The sequence below is a fragment of the Xenopus laevis genome, chromosome 3L (genome assembly GCF_017654675.1).
Source record: "Xenopus laevis strain J_2021 chromosome 3L, Xenopus_laevis_v10.1, whole genome shotgun sequence".
Taxonomy (NCBI): Eukaryota; Metazoa; Chordata; class Amphibia; order Anura; family Pipidae; genus Xenopus; species Xenopus laevis.
In genome coordinates this window covers 150,735,545-150,749,645 of record NC_054375.1, presented here as the reverse complement: position 1 = coordinate 150,749,645, position 14,101 = coordinate 150,735,545, and the positions used below count along the sequence as shown (strand labels likewise).

General features: G+C 43.3%; 1 protein-coding gene across 1 annotated transcript; it reads left to right on the top strand.

Moving 5' to 3' along the window:
• Nucleotides 1–724: 724 nt before the first annotated feature.
• Nucleotides 725–13,325, top strand: dcaf15.L (DDB1 and CUL4 associated factor 15 L homeolog). The gene is made up of 13 exons (XM_018253715.2): nucleotides 725–902; nucleotides 3,611–3,708; nucleotides 3,853–3,988; nucleotides 4,428–4,534; nucleotides 4,637–4,758; nucleotides 5,008–5,166; nucleotides 6,617–7,030; nucleotides 9,245–9,336; nucleotides 9,417–9,545; nucleotides 9,624–9,709; nucleotides 11,161–11,265; nucleotides 12,255–12,370; nucleotides 12,462–13,325. Exons 1-13 carry the CDS (start codon nucleotides 816–818, stop codon nucleotides 12,515–12,517), a joined length of 1,707 nt encoding a protein of 568 aa, XP_018109204.1. The 5' UTR covers nucleotides 725–815; the 3' UTR covers nucleotides 12,518–13,325.
• Nucleotides 13,326–14,101: the final 776 nt, after the last annotated feature.

Sequence of the window (14,101 nt, the reverse complement as noted above, 5' to 3'; positions counted from 1 at the left end):
CATGTGCTAAATCTCTCACCTCTTTATTTTTGATCTTGCCCACTCCCACACCCTGTGTCTTATTCCCTTCCCCTTTAGATTGTAAGCTATTTTGCACAACGGCCTTCCTCACCTTTTTTACCGGTTGTGATGTATGTAACGCTGTATGTTCTATGTATGTAATTCATGTGATTTCTTTGTTTAAAAACAGTTATTTTACAGCGCTGCACAATATGTTTGTGCTCGAAGAATACATGTTAATAATATTATAGTTATTTTAAAGGTGAACAACCTCTTTACAGCTTAACTCTCAAAGGGGTTATGAAATAAAAGGCACCAAGATTTCCAAGGAGCAGTAGCCCATAACAACCAATCAGCAAGTAGGATTTACTGGTCACCTGTTTAAAAGCAAACCTCTTATTGGTTGCTTATTGGACGGACTACTGCTCCTGGGCAAACTCCTGGGCCTTTTATTACATATGGGGGAAAGGGGCTTATTAAAGTCTCAGGGGTCTCAGACTCTGACCATTATGAATACTGATTCCTTAACCCGTCCCTGGGGGGGTGACAGTAAAGAGCAGCTGGAGCACCACAGGCAACCAAACATGCCTGACATACAGTCTTGTCACCGCGTGTTTATTAGGCTTGGTCTCCGTGGTAACTGCTTTTCACCTGGGCCTCTGCGCATTCTCATTGGCTACTAGTTCATCCAATAGCGAGGGGACGTTTGAGGGCGAGCTGGCTCGGCGAACCAGAGAGTGACGTAGGAGGAGCCGTAGCCTGACCGGAAGAGGGGGTGTGGTTTGTTGCCGGAAGCGAAGGCACCGGCGGGGGAGATGGCGCCGAGCTCGAAATCAGAGCGGGGCGGGAAACGGAAATGGGGCCCACGGGACCATGTAATAAGGCAACTGGACCGCGTTAAGGTACCCGAAGTGTCTAAATTGCTGTGAGGGGAGTCGCGAGATTCATGGGGCAGAAGGGGCTGTTGTTATTATTGTTATTGTTGTAGTTCTGCTGCTGCTGCTGAGGGAAGGCCAGTGTAGGCTACTCGAGGTTATTGGGTTTGATTTATATCAGGACTTCAATTGATCCCGCTGAGGATCATGGGAAAGGAATAAATCACAGATGTTCCTCCTGTTGCAACTCCCAGCAACCCCCGACTCCAGGGCTGGACGTAGAGAAGTGGGGCCCCCAGAAATGCACAACGGGGGGGGTTTATTTGATGATGGGAAAAACCATTAATTAGGGGAGATCAACAAACCTTGGGCTGTTCACTAAGGATGCAGGGAGTTGCACTTTGGGGGCTGTGAGTCTTTGTAAGCGGTCAGCCACATTCATATATAGAAACCATGAAGAGCCACATCAGAATACAAAGAGTTCCTTGGGTGCTAAATAAGGGCTGTGATTGGCTACTGGTCGCCCCTATGTGGCCTGGCAATGGACAGGAGCCTCTAGTTGAAGGACATGTGGTTTTTATGAAACTAACACTTAACTACAGAGGAAGCAGACCCTGCGGCTCTAGGGGGCCCAGGAAGTATAGGGGCCCTAACTCATTTACAATTTCAATAAATATTGATAAAACAGCTCAATCTCTAGCTATTTTGGGGGCCTGCAAAATAATTTGCAGTGGGGGCCCGTAAATTATAGTTACAACACTGCTTGCCTGGAATTTAAAAATTAAAGTAGGGATGCACCGAATCCACTATTTTGGATTCAGCCGAACCCTTCACAAAAGATTCGGCCGAATACTGAACCGAATTTGCTTATGCCACAAATTGGAAAACATTTTTTACTTCCTTGTTTTGTGACAAAAAGTCACACAATTTCCCTCCCCGTCCCTAATTTGCATATGCAAATTAGGAATCCGCTCAGCCGGGCAAATCCTGCTGAAAGGCCGAATCCTGGATCCCCAAAAATAAGCACCTGCTTTGAGGCCACTGGGAGCAACATCCGAGTGTTTGGTGAGGAACATGTTGCTCAGGAGCCATTGCTTGAGGATCACTGCTCTAGAGACTGTGTATCATGGCTCTTATGGGAGATACACATGGTTTGTGCAGTTCTTGATATCAGGGCTTTCCAACTGTTGAGGGATACCAGGAGTTGTAGTTTTATAACTGCCAGAGGGCTGCAAAAGGAACATATCCAAAATACGATCTTTTATCACCCAAGATGCTGCCAAAATTCTTATTCACTCTCTCATCATATCACGTCTAGACTACTGTAACTCTCTTTTAATTGGCCTTCCCCTCCAGAGACTGTCACCTCTCCAGTCCATAATGAACACTGCTGCGAGGCTCATACACCTCAGCAACCGCTCCTCCTCTGCCTCACCATTCTGTCAATCCCTGCACTGGCTTCCGTTACCTTTCAGAATCAAATTCAAATTAATGACCCTGACATTCAAAGCACTTCATAACTCTGCCCCACCCTACATCTCTGAACTCATCTCTATATACTCACCCAACCGCTTACTACGCTCCTCTACTGACCTGCTACTCAACTCTTCTCTCATTACCTGCTCACATGCTCGCATTTAAGACTTTGCAAGGGCTGCACCCCTCCTCTGGAACTCTCTCCCACGGTCTGTCCGACTTTCTCCCAACCTTTCTGCTTTCAAGAAATCTCTTAAAACGCACTTTTTTCGAGAAGCCTTCCCTCACTCTGCTTAAATACCAAACGCAACACCACATACAGTACCACATTTCTCACCCACTTAATTCGATCTTGCCCACTCCCACACCTTGTGTATTACTCCCTTCCCTTTAGATTGTAAGCTCTTTCTGCATAGGGCCTTCCTCACCTTTTGTACCGGTATTGATTGTGATGTATGTAACTCCATATGTTCTATGTATATAATTTAATGTGCTTTAGTTGTATAATCACATTTACTTTACAGTGCTATGCAATATGTTGGCGCTATATAAAAACATGTTGATAATAATAATAATAATACAAGGTCATTATTTGGCGTGGTCATTCTATGATTGCTCATGTTAATTCAGCCACTGGGGGGCAGCATATCATTGGCTTCTACGAGACACAGTCATATATAACTAGTAAATATTTAACAGATAATAATAGTATGGAAACTCCCAAATACACCAATAAATATCAGTCTGCACTGAGAATCTTCCTTGTAGGTCCCATTCCAGGGTTTTTTCAGGCACGTTGATAGAAAGACTCTTGAATATTTTTTTTTTTAATCCTTTATACTCCATACTATTAATTACTGGGCTATACTGGATTTCTGTGGCATCGAGAGAAAAGGAAGGGAACTGGTATGTATGGTGGTTCCCAAGTCGGCAGAATCCTAGGAGCACCCTTGCTTGTGTTTATTGTAGTTCCTGGTTTAACTCTCCCTCCCTCTCTCGCTCTCTCTACTACGGCCACTACTACTCTCAGTAACTTTACAGTTGGTTGCACCCCTGGGCGTCCGTGTTTGTGCAGAAAGACTCGGCTGCTGTGTGCATTTATTTTTGGACTCTAGGGGATTCTACAATAATTTTGCTTTAAAGAGACAGAGCGCAGTTCCAGGTGGTCCAAATGTGTGAATCCCTCTGCGCATGACCAAGACCCGACAGGAATGAGTGGGTTCATCTTACACACTGACTCTTCTTCCCTCTCTCTCCAGATCACAGGTCAGCTGTCCCCGCGTCTCTTCCGGAAGCTTCCTCCCCGACTCTGCGTATCTTTGCGGAACATCGTGGACGAGGAATTCCTGCAGAAGGGGTAAGTGTTTGCATGTGGCAGAGGCTTAATCCCTGTATATTTAGAAGAGGTGTGATCATTCGCCACTTTGAGAAAGAGATTTCATATAAAGCTGCTCTGTCTCCTGCTCCTGTTCATTCTCGTGGTGTTTTTTTTTACCTCCAGTCACATCTTCCTGGGCTTCTCCAAGTGCGGCCGCTTTGTGCTGTCTTACACTAGTGATTTCCAAGACGACTATTTCTCCTCGTTCTCCTATCATCTGTACTGGTGGCAGTTCCACGTGCACAGCAAACTGCGCCTGGTGAGTTACACGCTCTCCTGACAACCCCAATTCCCTCACAGCCCACCTCCTCCACACTGCTAGTGGGATCCCCGGCATACGGAGCTGCTTCACGCTTTTGGGCTGCTCTCCATTGGTTAGTCTATGGGCGGGGCTTACAAATAAGGGCTCACCCACTGCAGTGAAGTAGGTTGTGGCCAAGAGCACCATCAGTCTACTTTGTAGAGCTCATAAAGATGAATAGTGAGGATCCACCTCCTGCCTATCCATGAGAAAGACATCATCCCTGGAGCAGGAATCACAGATATTTGTATAAAAGTAACTATTCGTCGGTAACTATTTGGCCACAGCTGCTGCCGGGAAACAAATAGAAGTTGTAAAATCTGTGGTGCTGGCAGTGTGTCCGTGACATTCCCTATGGCATGTGAAGAGTTAATGGAGTGCGGTGCTTCTCTCGCAGGTACGACAGGTGCGTCTGTTCCAGGATGAGGAGATTTACAGTGACCTGTTTCTGCACGTGTGCGAGTGGCCCAGTGACAGCTCCAAGGTTATAGTATTTGGCTTCAAGTGAGTTTGATTTATTTGTCATAGTCTGGCCACGCCTCCAAGTTGCCTGGTGCCCCACCCACTTGAACCTGTCAGGTTAACTCTGTGTTTCCCCCATCTCAGCACCTCGGGGAACGGGATGCTAATGAACATGATGAGTGATGAGAATCACCGTGATATTTATATCAGCACCGTGTCCGCTCCACCTACCTCCCCCTGCACAGACTGCAAAGAATCTCACATAGGTACGTGTACTACCCGATCCTTCTTATCCACTCCAACCTGGCAGCCATTTATAGGTAAAGAGATATTGGCATCAGAAAATAACCTTTTTAATTATCTATCTTAACATTGTCTTTGAATGCGATTTATAATTTTGCCATAAAAGTATTTGCCTGATGCACTTTAAGCATCCGACAGTGGCCCAAAGGTTGGACATTACAACAGCAAGTCCCTTACGTTGGTGTCTGACTAATGTCTCTGTTCCTCTGCAGGATCATGTCTGTCCCACAGCTTTATGCTCCACACCAAGTACCAAGTTGTCTACCCCTTCCCCACCTTCCAGCCTGCCTTCCAGCTGAAAAGGGATAATGTTGTTCTTCTGAATACCAGCTTCTCTCTTGTGGCCTGTGCTGTATCTGTGCGCTCAGCAGGTAAACTGGCCCAACTGGCTCCTTGTCATTGGCTAAAAGTCTTCCTCCTGTTAGTCAACCCTGCATGTTGGTTGGTGCTCAGGTCTGGACTGGGATTCAAACTAGGCCCTGACATTTTAAAGGAGAAGGGAAATTGTTTACTTACCTGAAACCCTAGGCCAGTGCTCCTATCAGCAGAAAGCTGCACCGGCCCTGCGGGCACAACGGATCGCTTCTCTTCCGGCTTCTTCTTTCTTCAAATTTCCCGGGGCAGACGCATGCGCATTACAGTGAAAAGCCAAACAAACTAAAAAGTCTGCTTTTTCATTCTACTGTGCATGCGTCTGCCCCGGGAAATCTGAAGAAAGAAGAAGCCGGAAGAGAAGCGATCCGTGGTGCCCGCAGGGCCGGTGGAGTTTTCTGCTGATAGGAGCACCGGCCCAGGGTTTCAGGTAAGTCAATACAATCATTGGGGGTGCCTAACATTTGGCACCCCCAATTGGTAAACAACTTTCCTTCTCCTTTAAAGGGGTTGTTCACCTTCCAACACTTTTTTTCTGTTCAGTTGGTTTCAGATAGTTAACCAGAAATAAAAACTTTTTCCAATGACTTTCTATTTTCTATGTGTGACCATTTATCTAATATTGAAGTGTAAAGTGTACTGATTCACCTTCTAAAGCAGCTCTCGGAGGGGGGGTAGCCGACTCTTTAACTGTTCCAAATTGATACATTTAGTTGATACATTTCTTATCTTTGTCCCTGCTGAGCAGAATCTCTGGGTTTCATTAAGGCAGCTGTTAGAATTGATACAATAGTTGCTAATACTCCAGAGATGCTGCTGAGAAATGGATCAACTAAATGTTGCAAAATTGTAACAGTTTCTAATACTTCTGGATCACTGAGCTGCCAGACTGAAACACCAGAGACAGGAACATTCAACTTTAAACTTCGATAGTAACATAGTAAATTAGGTTGAAAAAAGACACATGCCCATCAAGTTCAACCTTTTTAAATTTTTTTATTTTTTATCCTGCCTAACTGTTGGTTTTGGGAAAACGGTAAAAAAATAAAAGATAGAAAGCAATTGAAAAAAGTCTTTGTTTATGGTGAACAATCTTAAAACAACTGAACTGAAAAAAGTGTTTGGAAGGTGAACAACCATTTTAAGTACACAGAGACCCAAACAGCCCCCCACCAGCCCGTTAAATAGTTATTGTCTATGGCATTTTACAGCAGCACCTCTGGCATTTGCCACAATACACAAATTGCCAGTCGGGCCTGGTGGTGCTGTGGCGAGTTGTTTCCTAGTCCAGTAGCCCATTGTTTTCATTATTATAGCACTATGTTAAAGCTCATCACTGATTGGTTGCTAGACCAAGGCAAAAGGGGTTGCAATATGATTAGAGAAACACAACGTGTACAACCCCACTGCCCCTGTCTCACTCGTTATTTCCAAACGTTGATATTTTAGGAGAGGCGGAACCCAACCAGATACTCTACAGCAAGCAGAGCCCACAGCACAGAGACCCCAGCTGTTCCTTCCCTTCCAGCCCTAGCACCCCATCCCCCAGCACCCACTCTCCTCTTCCCTCCCCTCCCCCTCCTGGAACGCCACCCGCTGTGACTCGAGCCCGAGAGTTTGTGGCCGGTATCTTTCGGCGTGCAAGAGAAGCTTCTGGAGTTGAGATACAGGATAAAGGAGAGAGTCCTGGCACAAGCAGAGAGACTCCACCCCGGGTTTCCTTCCCAGACTCCCCTGTATGTCACCGTCCCTCCATTGAGGGGTCGGCACGCTCATCCCACCACTCCGAAGAGCCGAGCTACGTGAATTACACGCGATTTCGTTATATCCTGGGGGAGGCAACTGAATCTGAACATGATAGTGGTGAGACTTTTGTCATGGGTTGGTTGGAACTGGGTGCTGAGCAGTGAGGATATTCCTTTTGGAAAACTTTACCCCCAAAATGAATATTTAAAGGGCATGTAAAGGTAAAAATATCTTTTTCATCTTTAATGAAAAAGAAACCAGAATCTCCAATATACTTTGATTAAAAAATGGGTACTGTTTTTATAAGAAACCTGACTGTATGCAGTGAAATTCTCCCTTTATTTACTGCTGTGGAGAGGAATTGTCAGACGGTCCCTAACTGCTCTGCAGGGAAACAATCATACTTATGAACAGCAGGGGGAGCCCCCGCTTTACTTCCCAGCCATGCAGAACTCAAGCAGCTTTGTTTGTTTCCCTGTAGAGCAGTTGGCGACTATGTAGAGATTTGTATTGGATTTTATTTTTGCCTTTACATCCCCTTTACTGTTTCCAACTCCAGCTGCAGGGACAAAGATCATGGAGCCAGATTTAAACCGATAAACTGGGATTCTATTTGGAGGATTATTTTGCTGCAGCCACTGGTTCTGCAGAGTTGGAGAAAGTTTGTATTAAACAATACAAAAACTATAAAATCCACATTAGATTACATGACAACACAGGACCCAGTGCAGTCTGTATATTCTGATTATTAATCCGTCTTGTTGTATCGGCTTCTGGCAGATATTATTTGACTTGTGCTGATTTGATCATTTATGACGAGCCCTAAGCAGCCCAGACTACATTGAGCATGTGCACAGTCTTGGTCTTGCAAAGATGTTTAACAAAGTTACAAGATGGTGACCCCATATATAGCACATACTACTAAAACAGTATATTATTATGAAAATGGTTTATTTCCATGAAGCAGGGTTTTACATATGAGCTGTTTTATGTAATATCTTTTTATAGAGACCTACATTGTTCGGGGGTTATTTTCCTTTAAGGAGAAATATGTAGAAATAAGTCAAATAAACTGGACTTTTTTTATTTATTTATTTTTTTGAAGACATTTCACCAGTCATCCAACTGGTTTCTCAATTCAGAATCAGATGAAAGCCAGTTGGGTGATTGGTGAAACGTCTTCCAAGAAAAAAAAAAAACACACAGCAAGTCCAGTTGATTTGACTTATTTCTACAGATATACCATGACCTGGATGAATGAGAATCTTCACAAACCTTTAAGAAGAATTGACCTTATTGGTAAAGGAGGGGTGGGGTGTGTTGTACCTTTTAAAGGATAAGTCAACCCTAAAAATAATTTTTTGCCTAATAAAAGAAAACACAATTCTAAGCATCTTTCCCATATATATTCATTAAAATAGTTTCTATAATTTTTAAAGGGGGTGGTTCATCTTTAATTTAACTTTTAGCTTGTTATAGAATGGCTACTTCTAAGCAACTTGTCAATTGGTCTTTAGTTTACTTTTTTTTAGTTTTTTAATTATTTACCTTCTTCCCCTGACTCTTTCCAGCTTTCAAATGGGGGTCACTGACCCCATCTGAAAAACAAAAGTTCTGTAAGGCTACACATTTATTCTTATAGCTACTTTTTATCACTCCTCTTTCTATTCAGGCCTCTCCTATTCATATTCCAGTCTCTTATTTAGATCAGTGCATGGTTGCTAGGGGAATTTGGATCCTAGCAACAAGATGGCTGAAATTGTAAACTGGTAGAGCTGCTGAATAAAAAGCTAAATAACTCAAAAACCACAAATAATAAAAAATGAAACCCAATTGCAAATTGTCTCAGAATATCAGTCTCTACATCATACTAATAGTTAATTTAAAGGTGAACAACCCCTTTAAGTTATTTGTATATGTATTGCTATTGACAGCTGTGTTTGTCTGTCCCTGCCTATTCTCTGTCCTCCTACAACGTTGCAACAGTCAGTCCCTCACTAAAGACAAGTCTGTTAATCAGCTGCCTTGTCTTACATGCTATCAACAGTCAGAACCTCCAGTGCAGAGAATAGGCAGGGACAAGCACAGCTTTCAATAACAATACATATACAAATTACTTAAAAAAACATAGAAAATGTGTAATGAATGTATACAGGAAAGTTGCTTAGAATTTTATAAGGCAAGAAATTATTTTTGGGGTTTGACTTATCCTTTAAATCCCATTAACTAGTATATAAATGGGGTTTTAGGGAGGGTGGAAGTTCTGGATATAGGGGGGGACCTGTGGAGTGGTGGGTGTGTGAGGGGGTGACTAACGCTGAGTTTTTGCAGAGTATGGGGACGATAAGATTTCGCTGCCTTTCCTGGTGACTGATCTAAAGGGAAATCACTTGAAGCCCCTGAATGAGAAATCCTCCTTCCAGGTAACACCGGGCTCTCCCCCTCCCTCCGTTGGTTTCTGCTCTCTGTTCTCCAGTCATTTATTTTTTTCCTCCAATCACAGGGGCAGCATCTGAGCGTGGAGCAGCTGACTCTGGATTTCGAATACGTCATCAATGAAGTTATAAGAAACGACGCCTCCTGGTCCCAACAGTTCTGCTCCTTTAGTGACTACGATATTGTTATACTGGAGGTGAGGAGTCTGTATGTGCAGCACAAAGCATAAAACTTGCACTTAGTCCTTTTTATTTAATCCTTTATTCTCCCTCAGATGTGTCCTGAGACCAACAAAGTCATAATAAATATTGGCCTCCTCCTACTGGCCTTCCCAGCCCCGCAAGAAGAGGGACAACTCAGGTCAGTAAGAAATCATTGGTTTTGTCTGAACACCATTTACACTGGTATCTGTAATAATTCTTATGAGTTCTACTGGCAAAGTGTAATGGCATTCATCTGTACAGACTATGAGCAAACTTAGGGACTGTTCCTGCTGAATTGTGCTTAGTACAGGGGAATACCTATGCTGCCATAGTTTTATGGGATCTCTCTGTACAGACTATGAGCAAACTTAGGGGACTGTTCCTGCTGAATTGTGCTTAGTACAGGGGAATACCTATGCTGCCATAGTTTTATGGGATCTCTCTGTACAGACTATGAGCAAACTTAGGGGACTGTTCCTGCTGAATTGTGCTTAGTACAGGGAATACCTATGCTGCCATAGTTTTATGGGATCTCTCTGTACAGACTATGAGCAAACTTAAGGGACTGTTCCTGCTGAATTGTGCTTAGTACAGGGAATACCTATGCTGCCATAGTTTTATGGGATCTCTCTGTACAGACTATGAGCAAATTTAGGGAGCTGTTTCATTGTCTGCTATTTTTGTCTAACTATGCTGACAGATTAGGCCATGGTTTTTTTTTTTAAAGGTATTTTTTATTGAGGTTTTTCATAACATAATAGGTTACAGTAAAAGTAGGAGATTAGGCTATGTTTAGTTAAATGTTAACAAAGAATATTTGCAAAGAAGTGCAAAACAATTGCACAGGTATGGGACCTGTTATCCAGAATGCTCGGGACCTGGGGTTTACCGGATAACAGATCTTTCTGTAATTTGGATCTTCATCCCTTAAATCTACTAGAAAATCATGTTGCACGTGTTGCTTTTACATGTAGCTAAAAATTTATATTATCTTTAAAAACTGCCCCTTTATTGGAGCTCCCTATAGATGTTCTCTGGTCCCTGTCTGTGTTTCAAATGAGGGGTGGGCGTGTCCCTTCCAGAAGCACAGTAGGAGGGGGCAGCCAATCACAGCATTGTAATCACACAGGCTTCAGTTCCCTATCAGGTCCTGCTAGCTGCTGATTGGTTCCTGTCCTACAGTGCAGTGAGCTGAGTGCACAGCCTGGGAATTCAGGGAGCAGCAAGTGGAAGAGAAGGGAGAGATTTGGGTTTTTGCAGAAATATTCAATAAATCAGCCTGAAATACTACTTTTTAAAGCACAATTCTTCTATATCTAAATCAGTATAATGCACAGGTACATTCTTATTTTTTACACAAAATGTCTCCTTTAAAATAGACTTCGAGGGAGATGGCCTTTCCGTAATTCAGCACTTTCTGTATAATGGGTTTCCAGATAACGTATCCCATCTTCTATAAATGCAGATTCCACTTGGATTCTTTAATTGTTTGATGTGTTTGACTTTTACATGTGCATATTTTCAGTAAAGCTGATTAATACTTGTATTTCCGGAGCTGGTATTGTTCCATCTGATTGGTCGTCCCAATGTCCCATTGTCTCTCCGCAGGCCCAAGGCTCATCACACAAGCCTGAAGGTGGCGTGGGATTTGCACACGGGGATATTCATTACTCTCAGCGTGGGGGAACTAACGGAAGTCAAAGGTCAGACAAGGTGAATAAACCTGCGCCCTGGTCATGTGACCGAATACACTATTTTGGATTCCACCAAACCCTCGAATCCTTTGCAAAGGATTTGACGAATCCTAATTTCCATATGTAAATTAGGGGGTAAGGAGAAAACATTTTTTACTTTCTTATTTTGTGACAAAAAGTCACATGATTTCCCTCCCTGCCCCCAATTTGCATATGGAAATTAGAATCTAGATTCGGTTCGGTATTTTGCCTTTTTCAGCCGAACCGAATCGAGATTCTAATTTCCATATGCAAATTGGGGGCAGGGAGGGAAATCATGTGACTTTTTGTCACAAAATAAGGAAGTCAAAATGAATCCTAATTTGATATGTAAATTAAGGACGGGGAGGGGAAAACATTTTTTACTTCCTTATTTTATGACAAAAAGTCACATGATTTCCCGCCCAGCATATGCAAATTCAGATTCGGTTGAGCCTGGCAGAAGAATTTGGCCGAATCCGAACTTTGCTGAAAAAGGCAGAATACCGAATCCTAATTTGAATATGTAAATGGGGGAGCATTTCTACTTATTTTGTGACAAAAAGTCACCTGATTTCCCTCCCAATCCCTCATTTGCATATGTAAATTAGGAACGGGAGGGGGAATTTTTTTTTACTTCTTTTGTCTTTTGTGACAAAAAGTCACATGACTTCCCTCCCTTATGCAAATTAGGGGTGGGGATTCAGCGCATCCCTAGTTATTAGTCAGTCTGTCCATTTATGAACGTTATTATTTTGAGATATCGCCATTGGAAGAATCCGTTATCCCTTTCACTTCTCTTGTTCCGACTCCTGACACAATGTAGCACCAGTGTGTTCTCCAGGTTTGCTCGCTGGCTGGAGTCAGACAGTAGAGACGATTACTATGTACGGTATCTATGGAAGTGGAATTTAATGTAAAAGGCAGATATTGGGTGGCTGACCCCACGGTGTATGTCGTGGTCTCACACTGTCCCCCCTCCCCCACCAGCGGCAGCGTGTGGAGCTCCTATCGGAAGAGTTGTGTGGACACCGTTATGAAATGGTTGGTCCCGGAGAACAGTGTACGATATGTGAACCGAATGACAAACGAGGCTCTTCATAAAGGTGGGCGGAGCTTCTGAGGAGGCAATGTGGGGGGTTGGGATGAAGCCGGAATGCATATCATGTGACTTACACAATCTCCCTCTGTCCCTAGGCTGCTCCCTCAAGGTGCTGGCTGACAGTTTACGATACACTTGGATTGTGCTGTAACCTGCCGGTGCATGCGGGTGGCCAAACACTACCTCTCGTGGTGCCTCTCATTAGGGATCCAGCGGCAGCAGCAGGTCACTAGCCCCTCCCCCGTGAAGCTGCCATACACAGACTGTACTTTACAACGAGGAATGGGAAGCTGCTTTCGAAACTAATTTGCACCCCCTGTAACCGGACCGGGAAAGGGTTAAAGCGTGGGGGTGGATGGGGCCTGCGAGGTTCATTTAAAGGGGTTTGTTCACCTTTGAGTTAACTGTTCATATGATATAGAGGGTGATATTCTGAGGCAATTTGTTTTTGACTTATTTAGCTTTTTATTCAGCAGCTCTCCGGTTTTTAATTTCAGCCATCTGGTTGCTAGGATCCAAATTCCCCTAGCAACCGTGCATTGATTTGAATAAGAGACTGGAATATGAATAGGGGAGGGACTGAATAGAAAGATGAGTAATAAAAAATAGCAATAACAGTGACCCCCTATTTGAAAGCTGCAAAAAGTCAGAAGACTGAAAATAGTTTTAAAAAAAAAAAAAAACTATAATAAAAATAAAGGCCAATTGAAAAGTTGCTTAGACATGGCCATTCTATAACATACTGAAAGTTAACCATCTTTTTAAGCCATTTCCAGCTGTGGGGCCCGATATGTTGCAGCTTCTTTTTATTTTTGTCCGACTAGAACAAAGCAAAAGTTATTTTTAACAGCATGTGTGTAAATATTGTGTATCTCCAGCCCTCGTCTGTCCTTGTGTTGTGCAACTGTCGCTTCTTCTTTGTGGGAATAAAAACTTGTCGTTTCAGAGAAGCGTCTGAACCACAGGCTCCTGCGTTTGCGTTTATAACGGGGATTAAAGGGGCAGTAAGTACCAAGACTGAATCTAGTTGGGAGAGACTTACTGTTGCTCGAAACAGAGGAGCCCAGGTGATGTATAAAAAGTAGAAAATCTTTATTTAGGACATAATTAAGCCTGACTCGTTTCATGCCAAGGGGGAGCAGTTAGTCATAGACAGCCTGTGAGTAAGTCCCCACTCTTGGCACAAAACACGTCTGTTTCAAGCAACAGTAAGTCTCTCCCAACTTTTGCTTTTGTTCAATGTAAACTTCCTCTCATGAATAAACATGAGACAGGCAACAAAGGGGCTTGTTTATATGGAGATCAAAGTATAAAGGAGTTGGTAATTGGAGTGAAGCCAAAACAGTCCTCCGTTATTACTTTCTCATAGACAATTTCTCTAGTCGGCCCTCATGGGGGTTAATTTCCTCTCATCTCTGGAGGCAGGACAGAAGAATAAAACTTTTATCGGCGGCCATTATTACAATTTATTACACTTTCCTCACATCTTTGTCCCTGCAGCTGGAGTTGGAAACAGTAAAAGGGATGTAAAGGCAAAAATAAAATCCAATACAAATCTCTACACAGTCGCCGACTGCTCTACAGGGAAACAAACAAAGCTGCTTGAGTTCTACATGGCTGGGAAGTAAGGCGGGGGCTCCCCCTGCTGTTCATAAGTATGATTGTTTCACTGCAGAGCAGTTAGGGACTGTCTGACAATTCCTATCCACAGCAGTAAATGAAGGGAGAATTTCAC